The sequence below is a fragment of the Myripristis murdjan genome, chromosome 13, assembly GCF_902150065.1.
Source record: "Myripristis murdjan chromosome 13, fMyrMur1.1, whole genome shotgun sequence".
In the NCBI taxonomy this organism is placed as follows: domain Eukaryota; kingdom Metazoa; phylum Chordata; class Actinopteri; order Holocentriformes; family Holocentridae; genus Myripristis; species Myripristis murdjan.
The window spans coordinates 11,753,985-11,778,154 of NC_043992.1; the positions used below are offsets into that span (position 1 = coordinate 11,753,985).

Sequence of the window (24,170 nt, forward strand, 5' to 3'; positions counted from 1 at the left end):
AACAAGACGATAATTAAACAATTTCACGTGACTTCTGCATGGTTTCCCTGCATGTTTTGCCCCTAAGTTTTATACTTCTCAAGGTGGACACTAAAACTCTCCAGTGAAGGCTACATGCTTAAAATTATACATTATGACTAAACACCCATTCTATATATTCATATTCTATTCTATATTTTTTTGCAGATATATTTCACAATATTTCAATATAGTCTATGCAAAGGTTCAAAGGTGGAAGGTCTATAGATACTGTGGTATATTTTATTTTGTATTACTCTTACAGGGTATGCAGAGGTTTTTCTTTATTCTTATATTCTTTGGATTGATCCACTTCATTTATTTTGTTACTTGCATTTAATTTTTCTTGAGATACATATTACTCCTAAGGTTGAGAGGTATATTTTGTGTAGTTTACTACTGTCTCTGTGCAATGTCTGGACAATCTATCTGTCTATCTATATCCTTTCATCATTGCTTGATGTCAAAATCATAGCAGATTTCAAAGTGCCAACAGGCTTTCCATGTGGAATGAGTTAAATATGTCAAAGATAAGATCAAATCAATGGGATTCAATTAAGATATTTACAACACACATTGTACTAGGATGTGGACATTTGAAGGAAATATGTGAGATGACAGCACACATACAGGATGTTATTCACATTAACAGATCCATAAATGCCCATACATAACGCACTGAGGTATAACCACATTATGCTTGACTCTTAAGTAGTGGTTAGTTTACTCTGCATGTTGGGTGAATGTGGGATGATGTGCGACTTCCTATTTTTTCCAGTAAACTACACGATATATTTTTTCCTAGGATAGCGAAGACCTGAATCAATTGACTTACATTAATTCCCTACATCCTTTCCCTAACCTTAACCATAACCGACTTTTGCCTAACCCTAACCTCAGCCGTAACTATAATCTACCTCTACCTATAACCTTAACCGAATAAGCCAAAACGACGGCGCAAAACGTAAAAAAATAACCTCGCCGTGCTAGGGGGAAAAAAGCAGCGTCCAGTACACGGTGAGAGATGCGCGGTGCATTGTGGGACACAAATAAAGCGCATAAAGGACAACGGGGAGCACAAAGGAATGAAAACAGCACCTTGAAAACTTTTACAACGGGGTTTGTGTGATGGTACTTCACAGGAGTATTGATTAAGAGCTCGGTGATCGCGGGCGGCGGGCTGCGGAGGGAATGTGAGAGAGAGGAGTGAAGCGGCTCTGAGCTCCGCTGTCTCTCCGACCAGCAGCGCTTTTTGTCAGCTGAGCCGTTTGCAACCGAGGCCCCGCTGCTCATCACAGGCCTGCTCCTCTCAGGTAAATTCACCGTGTACGGTCTGACACATAACGTTAATACCGCTGTCTACATGTTTAATGGTGTCGCTTTGTTGTCAGAGCATTGTTTGGTGCCAAAGAAAACAGCCGCTGGTGTTGTGACAGCTAGCGCTAGCTCGGTTGGCTAACGGCGGCTAGCAAACGGCAGCGGGCGAGTCGATGTTGCCAGAGTTACCTGGGGTAGCACCGGAAGTTGTGATGTTTTACCTTCAAAAGAAAGGCAGAGATATTAGCTGGGTTGTTTGGGTTGTCATTGTAGCGGATAGAGTCTCTCCAACGCCGTTCGTTGCAATACTGTAACATCATTTGAGCATTAAATGAAAATGTTGCGCTCAGGGAAACTAGCCACAGTATTGATCCATTTCATGGCTCTGTGTGAAGTAAAGTTAACAGCTTGTGTTGAGACTAACATGTAGATATTATCTCGGGACACAAACTGAATTATTTTCTGTGTTAGAAGCATGCCAGATGTCAGTTTGTATTGTTACTGTTGCGCTGAAAAGCTACCAATTAACGTTAGCTTCCCTATTGGTTGTGTGAATATGTCGTTATAAACATATCTGGGCGATACAACTGATTCTGATACACGACAGTATCACACAATTTAATTATGTTCTTAATTTTAAATGTCACTGGACAGATGTACGTGATGCGTGTTTTCATCACGCAGAAATACGTAGTAACGTTAGGCAGTGTGGATTTTATTTTGAAAATTACGACCCGAAGTCCTACTTGTCGTCTTCTTGCGGGCTTGACTGTGGTAACGCAGGTTTGCTGTAGCATATTTTTGTTGTTGCAGACAGTTCTTTTGTTCATCTGCTTCTTCGCTAGTGGTTTAGCCCTCCGTGTTTATATTTTCGACGCAGCCTTTGGTTTTTTTGGGGTTTTTTTTTGTGGACAGTTTAGTTGACAAAATGTCGATAGCAGGCTGGAAGCTGTTGGAGAGCAGAGCGTGTTGTCACTTGCTGGCGTGTGAGGTAAACAGAATGAAAGTAAGAGGTTGTGGGCTACGCCCCCTCTGTCCCCATCGCCCACCATCGCGTATATTACATTTTTTGTTATGCACCTCAGTGAATGCATTGTTGTCATGATAACGGATGTTTTTATTAATACGACTCAAGTGCCATTGTTGATGGTTGAATTCAGTATTGAATTTGATTAACATTCAGTAATTAAGTACACAACACCAAACGACTTGTGCAATTTGAAATCCATTTCAGTGAACCATTGTTGAATTGGCAAAGGTGAAAGAAACAGAAAAAGGAGGCCTGGAAAAGACAGAGCTGCAATTTGGCTCCTGATTCTGGGCTGCAGCAGGCTGAGGCCAACAGTTGTAAACAATCAACAGGGTCAAACAGTCCACAATCTCTTGAACTCTTGAATTGAGACTGAGTCCAACCCAAACTTATTGACAAAACTGGTGCCAGGAGCTAAATATGGAATTGGTTCACTTACACAGCAGGGAAACATTGTTGCCTGATCCATTTAGGTTTAATTTTTTTTTAAAACTGCACACAAGTTGCTACAAAGATGTCTAAGTCAAGTGTGGTAACACATTGCTCAAGGGATTTTTTCATCTGTATTGCAGTGTTGAATGTGAAACTTTCTGTTGGTGTTGAAGTATTAACAGGAGGATGTACACGGCATTGTGATTTCTGTTGTGACTCCTGACATTTTTTTTTTTAAACATCATGATGAAACCACACGGAGATGTAGTGAAAGCTGGGACTCAAGGGTGTTCATTCAGTGAAGCTACAGGGAAATTAAATAATTCTGTCAACAATGTGTTTTTAAGTCAGGTTATCCAGTCCTGCCTTTTTTCATCTGTTTTTTAAGTCATTCATCAGGCTGCAGACTAATTAAGCAAGACTTTGAAGTTATAGGCCATGAATTGGAAAGAAATGATAATGCCACTTCATTATCACTTGCATTCCACATGTCTGTAAATCATGATGGATCTTTTTCACAATTAGCCATTTTGAAATGGAATCACAGGTAAACACAGGTGTTACTTACAAAAATGAATTGCGGATCTGCTTCGTTTAAGGGGAGCAGAGCCCTTCCCAGCATGAGCAACACCAGAACCAAGGCCCCGGTGGAACACAACCTTAATTTATGTCATTAATAACACCTGTGTTTATTCTGCTGGTTGATACCAAATGAAAAAAAGCTAAAATTTATATACAATAAAAGTGGTAAAAGATAAGGTGTAAAAAGGAATACAAATAAAAACAATGAAACAGCCTTTCTATGAAAGTTAATTTTAAGAGGTTAATTAAAAGATTTTGCATGCCTGAAATTGAGTAACAGGAGTTAACAGCAGGCACTTTAGGGTTACCCGTCACTTGAAGGATTTAATGGAATAGGCATATTTTTTCCATTTTTATGAATTGTTATTTCCTCAGATTCATGTACAGTTAAGTACCTTACCTGCCAGTTAAACAATTGGACATAATACATGTAGCTGCCATGTAAAATATAAGACAGGAAAAATATGCTATTAAGCTAAGTATTTAGTTAAATGGCTGTCTCATAAGACATAATTTAGCCCAAACAAAACACCATGGTGCAGTCGGAGTTCTCTTCTATTAGCCCTGTTTAGTGTGGCAGGTTAAGAACTCTCCTATTGCACCTCCTCAGCTCAGGTCTATAATTCACATAGCCTTTACTGGGCCAGCATAGCCCGAGAGTATTTTCCCTTGGTCTCTTTCTGTGTGTGAAGGGTAGCTAGCTCTCCCTGCGCGAGCCCCTTCACTTGAGCTTTTGTTTGATGGAAAATCTCATGCCTCAGAGAATCCACATGTCTCGCAGACAGCTGCTCAGCATCCTGTAGTGCACTGGCCTCCACATGGGTCTGGCTCGCATCGCTGCGCATCTGCTTTGATTGTTGTTACATAACTTGGCATTTTGTCCTCCGTGCTGTCTACCCTGCTTTCACCCCCTCTTACCTTCCTTTTTCATACGAGAGCACCCTATTCTCTCTCTCTGTACCTACAGTATACTAACGCCCTTTTCCCTTCTCCTCCATACCCTTGCTTTTTCATTGCATCCTTTGTTTACCATGCACCGTGGCCTCATCCAGTCCTTGAGAGAGACTGATGTTGTGCAGTGTGATGGTTGATGTTTTGTTTTTCTCTTGTTTTTCTGTGACATCGATTACTTTGCACCTGGCTCTGTAACTTCTAGTTCTGGGTTTTGTACAAGTTAGATAATCATTAGAGTAAAGTAACTCATCCACACTGCTTCAAATAAATGTTATGGTAGTGGACACAGGAATAATAAAGCTCCACAGAAATATTTTTGTCAGTGTAAATATTTTTTTTTTTCCTATCAGAGCTAGATCTAGCCACTTTGACTCCCATGATATAATTCAATATTTTAACTGATGCTTAGCTTTTGAAAGCAAAAGTGAAGCCACATTGTTGTTGTTTTTCTCTCTGCAGGAGGACGTAATCCCCAATCACAGGCAGAATTGTTGACTCTGACATGGGGGTCAAAACCTTCACCCACAGTTCAACTTCCCACAGCCAGGAGATGCTGGAGAAGCTCAATGCACTGCGCAATGAAGGTCACCTATGTGATGTCACCATTCGGGTCCAGGATAAGCTCTTCCTGGCTCACAAGGTGGTCCTGGCCTGTTGCAGTGACTTCTTCCGCTCCAAACTGGTGGGCCGGCCAGATGAGGAGGACAAGTTTGTGTTGGACCTTCATCATGTGACAGTTAGTGGCTTTACCCCCCTCTTGGAATATGCCTACACCTCAACCCTCTCCATCAGCACAGAAAACATCATTGATGTCCTGGCAGCTGCAAGTTACATGCAAATGTTTGCTGTGGCTAGTACATGTTCAGAATTCATGAAATCCAGTATTCTGTGGAGTCCAGGTAACAACAACAACAACAACAACATGACAGCAGATAAACCGCATGAATCTGCCCCAGAGAGCGCCTCTTCAAACTGTGCCCTGACGCCGCTGGAGGGCAGCTTGTCACCTGTGTCGTCCGACTGCAGTGTAATGGAGAGGAATGTTCCCATATGCCGTGAATCGCGGCGTAAACGCAAAAGCTTTGTGACAATGGCATCACCCGAGAGTCCGCTCAAGTGCACCACACAGATGGTCACCACCTCCCCTCAGATCCCCAACCCATCCCCTTCTTTCTCAGACAGTGCAGCTCAGCCTGTGGAGTCTTCCCTGGCCTTCCCTTGGACTTTCCCCTTTGGCATTGACCGGAGGTTCCACTCAGACAAGGCCAAGCTCCCTGAGAGCCCTCGCTGCCTGGAGCAGGGCACCCCAGGGACCTCAGAGGTGGTGGTTGGCCGGCGGCTGAGCGACTTCCTGACATGCGAGAGCTCCAAGACAGTGTCGTCACCAGGGCCGGCAGAGGAAGAGGATGTGAGGGTGAAAGTGGAGCGACTCAGCGATGAAGAAGTCCAGGAGACTTCTTCCCAGCCGGTCAGCGCCTCTCAGAGTTCTCTGAGTGACCAGCAGACGGTGCCAGGGAGTGAACAGGTCCAGGAGGAGCTACTCATCAGTCCACAGTCATCCTCCATAGGTGTGGCTCTCTAAATCATTCTTCACACCAATCTGAATACAACTACTGCTTTTTGACATTGGTTACATTAGGTGCATTTTTCATGTGGTTATTCACAGCTGAATTGCCTTGCCTTCAAACTAGGCTTACATTTTTGTATTGACTTGTTGATATACTGGGCCAGCATCAGTCTTTCTATCATGTATCATACAGTGAGATCCAGAAGTCTAGCTTTGAGTCCTGTGCCCAAACTCTTGCTTCATATTTTATTAAAGATTAATGCAAATTTCTAGTCAACAAGATTACAGAATTTCACTCAAGTAGGTCAGAAAATTTAGTTAAAGTCAAATCAGCTGTTCGCTTATATAGTACACATACACAGAAAATAACTGTAGTTATTTGCACACTTGTTTCATTCTGATTGAAATCATTCTGATTGAAGATTTCAGGTCAACTGTTTACATGGAATTTGATCTAATACAATCTGTTGTTTACACGCGCCCACGTATTTAATCATAACAGCGGTGTGACATGCACACAAGTGATTAACACATCATGCGCACTTCTTCCTTTACACCTATTTGGTGGCACTCGGCCCATTCAGAAGTATCCTTTTGGCATGTGTTAGATCAGCTCCCTAAAGATGGATATTCATTATCTGTTCAGCGCAGTAGTTGCTTTTCATCAACCAACAGCGTGTTAATAACAAGGGCTGTCAAAGTTAATGTGTTAATGCATGTGATGCCCATAACGCATTATTAACACAATGTTGAACTTTGACCCCACTGTTGAACCTTAACACCCATGCAATGTCACATATGATGCAGGCGTATGCTGCAATGGTTTTAGAGACTGACGGCACTCATGTTTTTCACGGTTTTCTCCATCTGATGTTATTTGTCTTACCCCATGTCTAGACCACAAGCGCACGTGACGTGTTTTTTACACAGCAGATATGCAACAGATTATTTTAATCTATGCAGCTGTTTACATCGCCCAGGCTCATGTCTCAGCTGCATCTCATGGACGTAACCATAGCCTGTAATGTTTATTTACATTTCAAGTGTTTTTCTTTCTGTTTTACACACATAGCTACAGTCATTGGGCCTTTAAACTGATTATAATCCGATTATTAGGCTCTGTGTAAAATTAGCTAATGACTTCCATTGGTCCAGTTTGAGGTTATGCATATTGTTACCACAAGGGGCAAAGAAATGGTAAAATAATATGGGAGAGGGGCAGTTAAACATGGCTGCTGTGGAGGAATGCGCACTTTACATGATGTTCTGTTGCTGCCAAAATAATTTGTACAAAAAGATGGTGCAAATTACTTTAGCCACATGCTTCTCAAAATCTGACATTTTTTGACACAAGAACAAACAAAATTACACTTTATTCTTCATTGGTAATTGCTCTTTATCCGCCATTTTCATGCAGTGCTCCTACCTGAAACATGTGACATCGCAACAGATTTTTGTGTAGGGTCACAGAGTTGCACATTTTCCTATGCTAAATACACTTACATGAATGCAGAAGGCAATGCAAGTTACGTTCCTCGTGTTCTTGCTTTGTGATAAGAATTAGTCTTAGCTTGCACTGTTTGATATCAGTTCTACAAGTTTTTGCAGATTTTAACAATCCACATTATTCCAGCTTTCTTTAAGAGCATCCCAGAACTACAGTGTGTTTCTCTTTTTCCCTTTTCAAATGTTCCCAAAAGTTGTTCAGTGGGGCTGAGGTCTGGTGACTGTGTAGGGAAAGCCATGCAAGTCAGCATTTTTTGCTTTTCTTGAGAGTTCGAATAGGTGTGGCATAGCTTTGATGGGTGTTTAGGGTCATTTCACTGCTGGGAAATGACTTGCAGCCAGAAGGGATGGCATGCCTCTGCAGAATAGAGTGCTGCCTCTCTTTGGTCAGCAAGAAAAGGCAAACACATTCAGGGTTTCCTCTAGGATTTTTTTTTTTTTTTTTTTCTTGGTGGTGCAGGTGCAGGTGAAAGCACTGGAGCAGTTGTGCCACCCAGATTTGCTTCCCTCCATGTGATTTTCCCCAGACATACGTCCATATTCCACACAAAAACAGCATTTCATTCAAATTATGTCAAATTCGGTGATATTCCACGTTAAAAAATAGATTGCGTTTTATTTGGCAAATTTCGTGATCACGGAAATTATGGGCCCGACATTGTAAACATTAACGATAACATTAGGGTCGTTTTCACAGGCTTGACCAAAAAAATTGATTAAATTTAATCTTGCCCAGGTACCTTTCTCTTGCCCTTTTCTCTCCCTCTGCGAGCGCACAGCAGTAATAATCAAACAGGCGAGTGATGACTAAAGTTAATTGCAGTGTAATGTAACATTTCATGATATTTAAATTCTCATTTCAAACTGATTATAATAAGTATATTTGCGCAAATAAAGGCTACATAGCCTATATATGTGTATATATATCCATTTAAAATTGTTTTAACATCTGGAAGAAAAAAAAAAAATCATCATTCCGAAGGTGTGGCGGCTTTTATTTTGCCGTGGCGGTGCGCCACGATGAATTACATGTAGCGGAAATCCTGACATTCTCACACCTGAATGTTTCTACCACTGTGTTTGACTGGAGGTTCAATGCACTGCTGCATTAACTGTAAAGTTCAGAGTTTAAACTTTGTGAACAGATGTTTCTTACAGTCTTCAGTCGTCCCTTTTTGGTATTGTTTTGTCCTTTAACATTTAGAATTGTTTTGTCATGAACAGAGGTGGAAATAGCGAATTAGATTTCCTTATGTTACTATAATTGAGTACTTGGACTTTTTTGACTATTTTTTAAAGTCAGTAATTTTACTTTTACTTAAGTACATTTTTGCTTGAATACTGTGCTTCACTACATTTGAAATCACAGCCATTATAGAGAACATATAATCAGTGACAGATTGTGGAACCTTTCACAATAAAAGCTCAGTCAGCAAAGATGCGAAGAGAAATCTGCTTCTGCTTTGTTTGATTCTACTTTTTGTCATTTCCAAATTTCCAATAAAAGATGCTCGATGAAATACTGCACATAGTTGATGGAAGAGAGGACCATTTAGACTCAACTGGCAAAAACGTTGAATAAGTGTGGGGAAAAGGCAGTGTTTCCCCTATCATTCTATTGGCGGGGTGCAGCACCTCATCAACACAGCCTCCTGCCTCGCCTGAAAATCACGCTAAATTAATTTAATTAAATTTAATTAATTTTCAAATAAAAAATAAAAAAATAAATAAAATCACAACAGAAATATTTAACGTCACATTTCTACCCGCACCCATCCACAAGCAGACAGAGAGAGGAGAAGAACAGAGGAGAATCACACTTGTACCCACATAAGTGAAATAAATAATTCATGTCACGTCAGCTCCAGCCGCCTGAAAAACAGGCGATAATATCAGCATTTTATAAACGCACAGTACAACAGCCTGAGTCGACCACCAGTGGCGAAGATGAGTGCGTTTGCACTCCTCCGATCCCCGGTCCAAGTCAAATGGACACCCACATGGGTGTTCCAAGCACTATAGCCGCGGGTACGAGTTCTGACCAGAGTGGCAGCCCCCTGGTTGAAATGGCCTCCCGTCTCCCTGACAGGCCGCTCAAGTCAACTCATCACCACGAAGATGAGTGTGTTGTTGGTCCAAGTGGACATGGGTGCGCGCAAAGCGCGACACCCAGATTTGCGCACGCATGAAAAAGGATCCTCAAAAAAGGATCATCGCCAAAGCCAGAATCCTAGGGGAAACACTGAAAGGGTAAAAATATCAGTGAGTTGGCCTGACAGTGAGAACCATGTGGACTCAGCCATCATTTTATATTCTCATTCCACATTTGTCAGTTGAGTCTACAGGGTCCTCACTTCAATCAACCTTCGACAGTTTTGTGTAATGCACCTTTAATAGATGTAGTTTGAGGTGTGTTCTCTCATCTTTTTATAACTGCATGGAGAAGCTCACACCTAACACAGTTAATGTTTTGAAAACTTTACTACTAGTACATTTAAAATTAGTTACTTTTTACTTTTACTTAAGTAAATTATTACAGCAGTCCTTCTGCTTTTACTGCAGTAAAATATCAGAAAAGTGACAGTACTTCTACTTGAGTAGCAATTTGTAGTACTGTGTCCACCACTAGTCATGAATAATTGGTTTGTAAACTGACACTCTCTGGGTGTTTGCCAGGTGTCTGTGACTGCACCTTTACAAGCTGGAGGAAGGTGTTCTTCGTTCACTAGCCCTTAAATCGTGGATGCAGGTGCTGTCTGATGAGTATTAGCTCAATACACTGGTCTGCAGATGGTGTGGTCACTGGGGAGGTCTGCTTGGTCTTGCTTTGGATGAAGATTAAAATGCGTGCATTGTCGTGCACCATTAGAAACGTGAAATGTCACTGCAGATTCATGCTGGGATGGTTTTTCAGTATGCAGAGGAACCTGCACCATCACACGCAAACACACACACATGCAGACACTCATGTCAGAGAACCATAACAATTAAGTCTGTATCTTATTGTTAAAACTATTTCTCAAAGATCTGGACCATTTTTGACTTGTTGGTCTTAAAACAAAACAAAAAATCCTGAATAAAATGTGTGGACTGAGTGAAAATTTGTTTTTGATAGGTTATGAAAACAACCAGTTATTGGTAGTGGACTACTTTTTGATCCCACTGCATGACATATTATCCAGTCAGTGTTGTCTGCTCCATTCTAATGGAGGCTCCTCTCTGACCCAGGGGATTCAGAGGATTTTCTGTCCTGCTATGAATAAAAGAAACTCAGGCTTCTTGAGGAATGAAAACGGTTACATCTTAAGCTATTGAATTGCACAGTGTATCAATCCCGTAATATTGGATTGACCTTCAAAAACCCGTATCAGTCTCGGCCTACTTCAGGCGAAGTCATTGAGCTCTAGGCTGTGCTATGTAGTCACAAAAGGAAGAGACAGCTGTTGCTTTAGTGAAATGCTTTTTTCCCCTTGCCTCTTACTAGGGTCGATGGATGAAGGAGTGTCTGAAGGCTTGCCATCGATGCAGAACACCTCAAACCCTGGAGGACATGCAGAAGATGATGAAAGGTATCATGATTTGTTGAGACATGCAGTTACATAAAAGAAGTAAATGGAATACAGTCATAAACTTCATCAGTTGGCGTCTGTGCCACACCTGTTTGTCATAAATTGTTACCTTATGTTACACCAGCAAAAGCATGATGAACCATAGTATAATGCACGGCAGCAGCATAAATGCCTACGGTTAGAGCGGATGTGTATAATGAATTTTATATGAAAGCTAAACAGGCGCTTAACTGGAAATACATGCGTCAGTGTGTAAGTACATATAATCTAATAAAACTCCAACCACAAATCAAGGCTAAATCTGACTGTGGTACGTCAGCGTTAATGAATGGCCTGATAATTTGAATATTAGTAGGTTAACTTTCAAGGCTGTACTCTTTGGTTTCAATGAGAAAGTTGGGAAATGCTAATATGTCCCATGAGGGAAACTGAAAAACAAATGTAGACTCTTTTTCTTTTGTTTTCCCTTAACATGACAGTTGTCTGTTTAAGTGGTCCAAGGATTTTTCAGAGCCAAAATATCAAGTACCAAGTATCATGTACTTTATTTATTAGACTGGGGCCTCATTTATAAACTGTTGATTCCATCCTAAGAGGTTATTTGGGTAGAAAAAGGGAAAAGTGCATACAGGAAAATCATTAAAAAAATGTGTTTATACTATGCAAGTAAATCCCAATCAACTTGTAATTTTGTGTACCTAAACAAGCCTCACACCCCAGCCTATTAACTCCCACAATTAGCCAGAATAACCTTTATGAATATTAATAAGCATGTAAATCCACTTGTTGTTCCATACCTGGAGTCTGAAAATGGCAAAGCTGGAGCTTAAAAGAGAAATTTCAGTGTGTGGAATTCAAATGCTTTTTCTGACAGGTGCAAAAGAAAGCAAGAGGTTGTGTTTTGTAACCCTAGTTCAAGCATCATCAACCAAAAAAAAGTTTGTTGTGTTGAAAAATATCACAGCAGCAGATGATGTTTCCAGCCCCGGGAGTTGGACTCTTTACAGAAAATAAAAAATAAATGGTCTGATATTAAGTTTCATGCCAAGAGGTGCGTTGTAGCACACTGACAGTTTCAGGGCCTCTGGGCGGCCAAGGGGACATGTGAGCTATCTCTTCTTGACTTACGGTATGTCTCATCTCTTCAAATGGGGAAACCCTAATAGGTGGCATTGTGCCAGAAAAGGGCTGACGTGGATATTAGTCGGCAGTAGGGGAAGATGAGGCTCCTGTGCCTGACTCAGGCACCTTAAGTGTGACCTTTGTTTTTGGAAAAAGTACATCTTACCAGGTATTCACCAGTTCACTCATTTGATTTGACTAATACAAGGCATAACTTGGATGCACAACTGACAAGTTGAAGATGCTTTTTTGTCAAACTGAACATTGTCTAGTCTGATGGATGGTTGTATTATTATTATTGTCTGTAGTTTAGTATGGAGTGTTGAGATTTGATTCAAAGTGTATTACAAGCCTGGTGGGTCACTAGGCCTAACAAAGCTTCACACGAAAATTAATTTTACGCATGGACATAGGAACTACCATGGCGCACCTGGACACTAGGAATGTGCGGGTCAACCCACAACCGTCAGATCATGTGGGTTGATCCACAGGTCAGGTTGGTTCTTGTAAGCTTAGTAGAAAATATCATCAACATGGTCAAAAAGTGACAAAGCGGCATTCCAAGTAAGTTGTTAATGACTTACAGAAACATTGCATGTAATAGGGTAGACTGTGCATCACTAGTTCACCTTTCACCCGCTCTTCCCCTCTCTCTGTCACTCTCTCCCCCTCTCTTAAACACACACAAACACATGCAAGCCGCTTTATCATCCATTTGCAGTTGTGGTTTTGGTCAGTGCATGTGTTTTACAGTGTTGAGACTTCATGTACAATTTTTTTTCCTTAAATGTTACCCTTAATTTTGCTTATACTGCCAAAGCTCTTTTTTTTGGGACAGACAAAGCTACCCCTAACAATATGGCTGACATAATCAGAGAAAAGTTAAAAACAGGCAATGCTAAGTTGCATGCAAAGTGACACACTGTAGAAATACGATGGCCATGAGACAGGCACATCAAACATGAATTGGCATTCATATTGAGGGCCCGCTACTCCTCCGTCAACCCTTGATGTGAGCATTTATGAAGAACAAGATGCCACTTGAAGTGAAATCTAAACATATGGATGAGTTTGTGGAGTTTGTGCTGCTCTGACCTGCACCCATTCAATATTGCATCCAGTAAGGGGTTTACTTGTGTGGCACACGGACTAATAAATATTGGTGCACGTTATGGGGCAGTGAATGCAGACTCTGTCATCCCTCACAGGCAGACCATCTCCGACAGAGCAAAAGAGCAGGCATAAAAATTACAAGCTAATCTCTGATAGTCTGTCAACAAAGAACTATATAGCCTATGGTCTGCTGGGTACGCTTAGATGATTTGGTGTCTGTGTTCTTGTTTTTTAAGGGGAAATGGTACAACGCGCCCTATAAAGCGCCTGCATAGCCAAGGCTTCTCTCCTCAGTTGGTACTGTGGTTGTGAACTTAAAAAATGGCAGTCTTTCTTAATTTTTCAAGATGTTTTTCCTCATATTGGACATCCTTACGATGCATTGAGGAGCATGAATTTTCGATCAAAGTATCTGAGCAGAAGCTGCACAGATGCCAATACAACAAATACTGTCAATTTTTAGGTCCTTTCCAGATTCTGTAATTCTTCTTGCTCAACGTATATCACTCTGAATCCTCACTTTGAGTTGTCGTTTCTTTATGTTTCAGGCTGGAGGGCATCCAGTACCCATACCACCTCTATATCAGCCCCTCAGCCCGGCCAGGCACCAATGGCCCTGACAGGCCCTTTCAGTGTCCTACCTGCGGAGTCAGATTCACACGCATTCAGAACCTGAAGCAACATATGCTCATACACTCCGGTGAGTGCACATAGGAAAGTAAATGAGTAAACTGTAAACAAGTAATAATGATTATCGATAATCGTTATGTAAAACAGCTATTTTCACTGTCACATTCCTACTCGCTTGTACATGATTATTATGCCTTGGCTCTTAGTTCTGTATTTTCTCTCAGATGGGCTATTGTTTTTACATGTAGGCGGGTACTGAGTCCCATTGGCTGCTCAGCAAGTGACCTGTCAGTTGAGTCACATGAAAGCTATGTTTTGTTGCCATGTTTCACTGCTGTCCATGCAAACATGAATTAATGGATAACACATCACTAGTTTTGGTATCTGTAGTTTACATCAAATTACCGCATTGCAGCTTCTACACTGTGCAGTGCTGTTACCTATATGGTGTTTTAGGTCAGGGATATGACTCTTAAAGTGCACAGCTGTTCTCTTGGAGTTGTCAGAAGTCATAAGAAATTAAATTAAAGTAGAAATCTAATTAAAGTAGAAGTAGACAGCACAGACTGAGGGAAAGTGGGTACATCACAGACGTTAGTTACAGAACATCATCACAACAAAATAACTTGAATAATGCTATTTTACAGTGTAAGGCCTGATATGTTCTCGATGTAAACAGCACATATAATGGGCATTACTTGTGTATTACTTGCATTGCAAAATGTGTAGCCTAAAAGTAGCATAAGCTGCAATATGAAAAATACTGCCAAACAAAGTACCAATGAAGAAGTCATTCCCCGAGTAAACAAATGAAAATATATATAGGATATATAAAACCACTAGTTCTAAACACCCAATTCAAATATCAGTGCTCTAGATAATGTAGTAGTTGCTTTAGACTTGGCTCCTGTCTGTGGAAAATGATGATATTGCCTCAGACAGGGCTCTGGGAAGCTGCTGGACATTTCTGTGCTTCTTAACTAGACAGGTTGTGTAGCTCAGCAGGTAGTGTTAGTGTATGGGTGTCGTGCATGACAAATGTATGTAAGGGGGTCAACAGAATTCAAGGATTGGATTTTTCTTTGAAGTTAAAGTAAAATTACTTATGTAAAAACTACTTCAGTACCTGTAAAAGTTTTCATGATGTTTCATGATTAGTGAATGGTGCTGAGTGAGCTGCTTTTCAAATTTAAAAGAAGCCTAATTAAAGTTATCAAACAGTGTAAAGTGTAAATCAACATGGCCCTTTCAAAATGATTGTGAGGAGCCTATATGTACTGTATAACAAATCAAAACAGTTGAGTAAAAGTAAAATTTCTACCACAAAGAAATAAATAAACATACACAAAGGCTTGTATCTTGAATAGTATAGTAGTGTGTTTACACAGTGAAGTTGCATCCTACATTGGGCTGCTGCACCTTTCTGCATCTTGTATATCGCTTTGTAACGAATGGAATAAATGAGCCATTAATGTCGTCAGTGAAAACATTCTAGGAAACACTGATTTGGAAAACAGTCAAGGCTGTGTCTTTAGGGAAAAACATACGCAACGGGCCAGCCATGCACACACAGGCACGTATGTACATGCACAGACACAGACACCAACACATGGGTAATGCTAATGTACAAATCAGCTAAGCATGGGTTTTCTCTGCCTCCCCCAGGCATTAAGCCTTTCCAGTGTGACCGCTGTGGGAAAAAGTTCACACGGGCCTACTCCCTAAAGATGCATCGGCTGAAGCACGAAGGTAAACGCTGTTTCCGGTGCCAGATTTGTAGCGCCACATTCACGTCCTTCGGTGAATATAAGCATCACATGAGGGTCTCCCGACACATAATCCGCAAGCCGCGGATTTACGAGTGCAAAACGTGCGGCGCCATGTTCACCAACTCTGGCAATTTAATTGTACACCTGAGGAGTCTGAACCATGAGGCATCCGAACTAGCAAACTACTTCCAGAGCAGGTGAGGAGTCTGGGGGCGTTGACCCCCAACATTTACTCAGATCTCACCTGGATCAGAAAATACCCCTTCAGTTAAACCTCTAATACCTGAGGTTCATTTGATCGTCCCCCTCTTCAAGACTTTAGTTGTTTAAAGTTTGTTTTTAAGGTGATTGTAACTGCTTTGAAATCCCAGATCAAGTGCACCTGATGTATTTGACTGTGGGGGTGTTTTAATCCAGGTTTGACTCGTTTAACCTCCATCGTAAAAAGGAGATGGAAAATACCTCAAATCCGTTTTGGCCCCTGGTCAAGGCCAAATTCCATGAGGTGTGAGGATGAAGTGGTTTGTCAAATATACTAAATTAACTGAGTGAAGATTCCCAAATTAATTGACGAACCATCAAGATTGGAACTCAGATGTTCAGAGAATCTGCTAATGTTTACGTCTCAGTTAATTTGAGTCTGTGGTTGAAAACAACAAAGTTTACAGTCCTGTTATCACAGCCCAAACTCATTTGTTATAGGAGAAACAGTTGCACTTTTAAAAACAAAATTTTAGTTGTGCTGTAACTTTGTTTGTGGTACTGTACCTGCAAGGCACAACTGTATTTTTTTGTCATCTTTATTTCACGTTTCTAAATGAATGCATTTTTATTCATCAAATCGAGTGGGTTGTTTGTGTGTCTTTTGTCAGTAAATCAGCCAGCAAAGCCCAGTGAAGGTCAGAACAGTGTAAGTCTTTATAAAGCAAAAGTGTGCTTTTATTTCCTAGACTTTTCCACTTCTTAATCAACTCAAGCCCTCACAGGTCGGCAGGGCTCAAACGGGCCATTGACTCCTCAAGAGTTTTATAGTAGAAGGTCTACGCCTGAGATCACAACACTGTGGAAAATTCTCTGGCAGTCCAGTCAGACTCTTAACTCCCATCCTCAGACTTCACATAAAAGATATGTTGACTGTATTGCATTTTTTTGTGAGTTGCTGATTTCCGGAACAGTTTGTCAGATTGAGCTGTAGTCTTTGCCACAGAAGAACCTTTATTCATAGACTCCACAATTTATCCTGGCCTCTGAGCTCTATGGCACACTGTGTGATGGCTGGTAGTTGTAGAGCTGCATGAGTAGGGACTCCCGCTGGGATAAATCTGCCCTCTCTCATGTTTTGGAACCAAAGTCATACAGTGTAATTGCAAAAAAGACTCTAGTATAGCAATTAAAATTTACTTGTGTAGGGTATGATCATGCATTTGTAATGAAGGCATAGTTAAAAATATGCCTGTGTTAGAGTAGTGAAAAGTTTCTCAATTTTCAAAATACCACCAGTTTTCAAAGTTGTAGGTTAGCTCTTAATACAACTGGACCTGAATATAAATACAATTTTGGGTAGCATCCATCTCTATATAAGTGCTTCAGTTCTGTAGGTAGGTGCATTTGCAGTGTTTGTGTTGATAAATCCTCAGCTTTGCCTCCACTAAGCATGTTTACAGCCTTTTTAAAGAACAAAATCCACTCTAAAACACTTAAACACTGTTTTAAAAAAATAGCTTTTGGCAATGTAACAATAGAACGGACCACAGTGCAGACATAAGACATGTTGAATTTTTATTAGTCAGGGGCGCAGCTGCAATTACCTACACATATAATCCCCTGCTGAACGATACCACTGTTTATATGCTAGTATACCTACTTTTGACTGAGAGCAACAAATTCACACCCTTTCTGGGAGTTGTCAAAAAGCATTTTTTTAAATGTAGAAAATCACTAATTGAAGTTGGCACAGATGAGGCAGGTTGAAGGAAAGTGAGCATGTGATAAGTGTTAACCAAAACACTTGTTCACAAAACTAGACAGTGTTCTGAGATGTACCCAGTGACACAGAGGGCTGTATTTTAATGAAAAGCATGATGCAAGTGCATTTAGGGTGTGTCAATGTCCACTTTTGCTATTTTAACAGTGGAAAAAAGGGTGGTTGTGCCAGGCGCATGGTTCAAAAGGGTTGTACTCAGTCCCTGAATTAATCAAGGGGGGTTTTGGGCGTATCATGCAGTAAAACAATTGGAGTGCTGTCTCCCATTCCCTTTAAAAGTAGGTGCATTTGCACCTTTGCGAATTGCTATTGTAATGGTGGATTTTCCAGGTAAGAAGGAACGCTCCTCTGCAGAAGAAACAGAACTGATCATGCACAAAGTTGTCATTTTTCCATCCAGCGACCTCGTTGTGCAAATAGTAAAAGCACTTGTGAACTCCAATGGGCGTGTTGGTCTTAAAATGAGGTGTGATCAGGAGCATTGTTGGTGCACTGCTATCTCAGTGGTGCAGTTTTATCTGTGATTTTAAGGTCATTATCAAAATAGTGATGTGCGCCTACATATGCGATTGCACAACATGTGTACACTCTGTTCCACACAGCGACGCCTGCTTCACCTCAGGGAACTGTGGTGGACCCCTGCTGTTGCTGTAGATGATCTGCTCATGTGCTTTCACTTCATACACAAACAGATCAGTTTCCTCTGCAGATAAGCTCTCCTTACCTGTAAAATGTGCCATAATAACAGCAATCTGCCAAGATGCAAGTGCACCTGGCTTTTAAAGGGAATGGGAGATTACACTCCGGTTGGTTTATTGAATGTTACGCCCAGAATACACCTATTATTAACCTGGCACACCTGGCACAACAGCCCTTTTTCCGCCATCAAGATAGCAAAAGTGGACTTGGACATTTGTCCGGTTCCAAGACATCAGTATTAGCATGCTTTGTAAAATACAGGGTGTCCATAAAGTCTCTTTACAATTTAACAAATTTATTACAAAAGCAAATGAATAGACAAATCTGTGGAAATTATTACAAAATGAGGAGTAGTTGATGTCCCGTATCTTTGTTCAATACACGATATCTACACGAAAAACTTTGATAAGTGATGAGTACATAGAACAAATCTGATTAACATATCTCATCAATTGCTTTTGTAATAGATTTTTTTAAACTGAAAAGAGACTTTGTGGAGACTCTGTATATTTCAACTTTTTTTTTTTTAAGACAAAGTAGATTTGACCATGCTCTTTTTCAGGGGAACCAGACTTTGCTGCTTTTGTTACCACACAGTGTTGACGACACTTTGTGGTCTCTGACTGCCTCCTGTTTATGATTTTATGTGCCGGCTTCAAAACAGTTCATGGCTTATCAGGGACATGTAGATGGCACTCAGCATAGAGCGTGATTTGGTCTTCAGGGTTGAATACCAGCCTGCAAAATTTGGAGTTAGCATAAAGTTCCACTTCTCATTAAACTGTTATTGTTTTTGAACCACAGACACATCCAATCAGAGTAGTCTAAGGAACTCAAGCATTTGTCAGGTAGTCTGTGATTCCTGTAAATGCATGTGCTTACATGAATATTTTTAGAATTTTTTTGGCAGCTTGATTTCTGCATGACCGTGTCTGGTAAATAGATTTTATTTCAACAACACTGACATAATCTACCCACATTTGGCGAGTGGTCAGGTGCTAGTATTGGACTCTGCCTAGGTCTAAATAAAATTATAATCCAGAGGTCCAGATCATCACAAAAATGGAGTCAGTTGATCCTAGGCCAAAGATTGATCTGTCCAGTAAATTTTATGGATATCCCTTAAAGTTCATTAGCTATGCTACTGACTGACAAACAGATGGAGAAAAATGTAACCTGCTTAGTGGAGGTAAGAACTCATGGTTCTGAACAATACAACTTGATGATACCAAACAGTGAAAGAGTGCTGGAGGGTGGATTTTTTTTTTTCATTTATATTGAGGGATATTGTCCTGTCTTGTTAGGGTCCAGTTTTTTCAATCTTCTGTGTATTAGACAACTTGCTCTTTCTCCTAATTCAAGAAACACCCCAGTGTTTTGACCCACATTTACTCCAAAACCTCATGAAGCACGTTATGCTTATCCTGAAGCAATGTGCATTTGAAATCAAAACATGAGAAGTGAAGAATATGCCACCTCTCAGGCATGACGGGGGCAAATAAGCTTATTCTGTCCCTCCTTGCAGTGATTTCCTCGTGCCCGACTACCTGAGCCAGGTGCAGGAGGAGGAGGAGGCGCTTGGAGTCCAGTACGAGCTGGAGGAGCCTCACCACCACCCAGTCTACCCGGGCAGCACCTCCACCTCCACCGCTACTGCCGCCTCCTCCTCCTCCTCGGTCCAGATGCCTGTCATCTCCCAAGTCTCCTCCTCTACCCAGAATTGCGAGAGTTCCTCTGGCTTCCTGTCACCCGAACCCCTTGACCCCCTGGAAGCTCCAACCTCCCTCAAGATGGACGCTGATGGAACGGCAGCGATGACGGAGGAGACCAAGATGGACAACAGTGGAGGAGGCAGTTCCCCGGAGGTGTTTGAAGAAGAGCAGCAGCATGCCCAGGCCAAGGAGCTGGCTTCCATTACCATAGAGTGATTTAAAGTCTTCTACTACCCTTCATGTCTTACTCTGCATTCGCGTCATATGGGAACACCCGTCGCAACGTCTTGACGGCTGAAAGCAAAGACTGGGAAGTTCTCACATGTTGAAACATGTTTGAAGCCGCCAAGAAGCCAAGATTGAAGTTTTCTGTAGACTTAAGTTGCTCTTCATAAGCTTTCTCATGCTTAGCACACATGCACTTACTGAGTGATACATTTCAGCTCATGTTTTATAGCAAACCAAACACTGCAGTGTCAACTGCAAATGGGAAATCCAGCAAGTAGTTGTATCCTTCCAAGTTGTGATGAGTTGTGATCTCAAAATGACATATGGGATTAAAATTGTTCATTTTGTTTGTTTTATTTGAAATGAAAATATTTCTTACACGTGGCAGAAATCTGGAAATTAGAGAAATCGGGGTCCATTTGGCGTCCATCACTAAACCCAAGCTTCATATCAGTATTTACCATCCTTAACCAAGTTAAGAGGAACAGTATTTTTAGGCAGTATTTAGTACCTAAAAGCTGACATGAATGATGAATGATTTTCAAGGAAAAATCTTCCATCTTTTCCCATATGACGTGAACGCAGCATTAACAACAGTCATTTCTCTCTTAGCCAATTTGAAGTTGTTAAGTCCAAGCCTTGCCTACTTTGGAAAGTGCCTGAGAGTCCCCATTTTAACAAGTACTATGTAGAGGAAGAAGAGGTCTTGACTTCGCCAACAGTGGCAAATCAAGTCTTTGTAAAATGAGCAAAAGATTTTAAAAAAATCATTTATAGTGATAATGCTAGTTTGTATGGGCAGAGACTGTGTTATTCCTTCAGTGCCGTCGCTATAGGCAAACTGTTAATGTCAATATTATCTATATTGCAAGAGCTTGTACTGTAGTTTCAATATTTGAATGCTATGTATGTTGGATGTTGTGAAGTATGATGTCAGGTGTGTGTATGTGTATTTCTTTTATCAGTATGAACACAGTACATTTTTAAAACATTTTTTAAAGTTTTCAAAACTTGAAACTATATTGACAGAGTATTCCCTTATGATGTTTGCGCAGTATGTGATTTTTCTGACTTCTTACATCCAAAAAAAAGTTATAATTATTATTATTTTTTGTTACTCATCACTGCTGTCAAATCAAAACCTTGCAGCTCCAAAAATGAAACTCAAAATGAGAAAATGAGAAAAACAGCTAGATTAACATTTGTTGTTGTTTTATTCTTCTGTGAAGTGAATAGTTTCAGTCTAACCATCAAATAAAGGACAACACAAGGCTGGAAAAGAAAAAAAAAACATGGAGTTACAAGGTTTTCCCACAGCTGCAGTGGTGTATTCCTAAATGGGCTGTAAAATATGGTGATGTAGCATTTCATCTCACATGTGAAGTTAGGCCTGTTTGTCAAAAGGCCATTTACTCTTTTTTTTTTTTTTTTAAGTCCGTTTGTGTTACGTAAAATGTTGATATTGCATCCGGATTTCAAATTTGGGCTCGGTCCAGATTTACCCAGAGGGACGCTGCTGAGGGTCTAGGATATTGCATGACTGCTGAAGTCACGCTTCACTGAGGTACAACATGATAAAAGATTTACTTTGTGGGCAGTAAATCACCACCGATATTTCACCCAGAAGTGTGGGTTTAACCACCAGTGTTGTAGCTTTTTTCCCCTGACTGTCTTTATCTAGAATTGTACAAAGGCGGTAAAGGAGTAAAATTTGCTGTGCGCTTGTAGGGGAACAGAAGTAAATGCATATGAGGTCAGAACCCATTTTGAGGCTGTTGTGTGTTCTATGGTATTGCTTTAAAAGCAGAGTGTGCGCGTAGATGCAAATACTGTGAGTTTAATCATAACTAACGAATTAAAGATTTAAGTTAACCAGCATTTCTCTCACCTGAAAGCAATCAACGCGATTAGGCAGTAGGTTTTTTTTTTTCCTCGATGTTGCTCGTTTCATTTGTTCTTCTCTGCTGACTTTTGGTGAAAACCTTAGCCTCCTGATAGCTGTGTTGTGCCAACATAGTGGTCATTCTGTACTTGTTGTGCCTGTAATGATACCCGTGGTAATAATCCATGAGTTGAATGCTACTGACTGTGATTGGTTCCGATGTTCAGTGAAGTCCTCCTCATTTCATCGATTCTGTGTTGCCCCTGAAAACGATACGAACACGCATTAAGGATCATAGCAGTAAGACGCAAGAGCTTACATGCAGGGTCGCAGATGATTGTAAAGAGTAATATTCCTGTGATGAAAGCATCGACAATACATTGTGGTTATGATTGTTGCAGTAATTCACTGAGATTTGTCTTAATGAGAGCTTACATCACCCCGTGCCATCCTATCAGTCACTCTTTTTCAAAGTTGTGCCATTTGCCCTGTTACCTGGGTACAAATCAAGCTTTTTTCCTATTGGACCAAATGTCCTCTGTCTTATTGGGGATTTGCCATGGCAATCAGTAATTGCACATATTAAAAGAAAGAGATAATCACGATATGTGGTCCATGCTATTTAGCAAAGGGGCTGTGCTTTTGTTTTCTGCCCCTTAAAACACTGTATGATGTTGTGCATTTAAGAGGCTAGCCTTACTAAATGGACCTATTTAAACTCGAGTTGCACAATGTCAAAATTTTAAAAAAAGACGTTTTCTATTCTCCATTTGTATGTTATGCTTTTCATCTGTTCTGTTCGGTGTGCGTCTGTATTCAAACAACTTTTTTATAATGAAATGCTGCTGTTTGTTGAAACGCAAAAGTGCCCAAAATATTTTTGTGAACCAATGGTGTGCAATAAATGGACAGGTGTTGTTATAATGGTTCTAAGTTGATATTTTGTTTTTGGAACAGTGACTATAAAAAGAATGTATAATTTTGCTGTTTCTTTTTTTTTGTTTTGTTTTTGTTTTTTTTTTTTCCTAACACAACTGAAGCTGAAGAAAAGAGGCAAGGACCCCATTTGATCTGTGAAATAAGGAACAAGGCTTTGATATCAAACAACTGGTTCTATTCAGCTCCTTTATGTTTGTTTCCAAAGTTGCATGTTCATATCGTTCTGTGAATTGGAGAGCATGTTCTGCTTGGTGTCTTCCGTTAGCGATGTGTTCTGTCCAGGCCTTATTTGTCAATGCCTCTTTATCCAACTTAGCGTTTTTTTTTTCTGTTGTTCAGCATGCCTTGTTTTATTTTTCCTTTCTTTCTTTCTTTCTTTCTTTCGTCTTTCCTTTTCTTGCTCTTCTTTTCCGTACGTAGTCCCTTTAATGTGCAATGTTTTAAAAATATCTTTGATTATATACAGAACATGCCTTTTCAGTGTACACTCGATGTTGTATACGTTTTCCGGTTCATATGGTTTATTTAAAAGTAGAAAAAAAGGAGAAAAAAAAGATTAAACATGGTAGCTCTTCATAACTACATATATATTTTTTGGTGACTTTTGTATTATGGTTGCTGTTTCATGGATATGCCATCTTTGGATATTCTTGTTAAATGTGAATAGAACAGCTTAGTTTGGGAGTGTGGGGGCCTTGGTCGTCTTCACTTTGTGACTGTCTGCAATGTGTATATATATATACAGTATATACACACTTACTATGTTGCATATTCTTTATACTGTAGGCTACTTGATTACAATCTGCTTTGGGACAGATGTTGTATTTTGTGTCTTTGATACTGTATTTAAACTGTAGTTTGGAGAAATTGTACAAAAACATCCCGGATAGTAATGCAACCTACACATTGTATATGGCAAACAGACGTTTGTGGTGTTGAGTGTTTTAACTGGATCAAATTCCACAGTTGACAAGACCGCTCTGTACTATGGAGTTCATGGTTGTTCTGAATCTTGGCTAGTGTTCTGACTTTGCAGTCCCGTTGTTATTAACAAAAAAAAGACAAAAAAAAAAAAAAGAAAGAAAAAAGAGAGTTGTTTTTGTAAAAGTATAACATG

At 40.3% G+C, this 24,170-nt stretch overlaps 1 protein-coding gene across 3 annotated transcripts; it reads left to right on the forward strand.

The window, feature by feature from the left end:
- Window positions 1-1,068: 1,068 nt before the first annotated feature.
- Window positions 1,069-24,170, forward strand: zbtb44 (zinc finger and BTB domain containing 44). 3 transcript variants are annotated; one of them, XM_030066764.1, is made up of 6 exons: window positions 1,069-1,331; window positions 4,793-5,901; window positions 10,891-10,975; window positions 13,759-13,910; window positions 15,506-15,806; window positions 19,818-24,170. In XM_030066764.1, the coding sequence occupies exons 2-6, from the start codon at window positions 4,836-4,838 to the stop codon at window positions 20,218-20,220; spliced, it is 2,007 nt and encodes a 668-aa protein (XP_029922624.1). In that variant the 5' UTR covers window positions 1,069-1,331; window positions 4,793-4,835; the 3' UTR covers window positions 20,221-24,170. The 3 variants fall into 3 exon arrangements, with proteins under 3 accessions (XP_029922624.1, XP_029922626.1, XP_029922627.1); XM_030066766.1 differs by having other exon boundaries at window positions 15,506-15,589; window positions 19,818-19,987; XM_030066767.1 differs by lacking the exon at window positions 4,793-5,901.

Excerpts from the sequence above, each read along its gene's own strand:
- zbtb44 (XM_030066764.1), top strand. The coding sequence starts at position 4,836 with ATGGGGGTCAAAACCTTCACCCACAGTTCAACTTCCCACAGCCAGGAG. Across the intron at positions 5,902-10,890 it reads TCCACAGTCATCCTCCATAG|GGTCGATGGATGAAGGAGTG; the intron begins GTGTGGCTCTCT and ends GCCTCTTACTAG. Across the intron at positions 10,976-13,758 it reads CATGCAGAAGATGATGAAAG|GCTGGAGGGCATCCAGTACC; the intron begins GTATCATGATTT and ends TTTATGTTTCAG.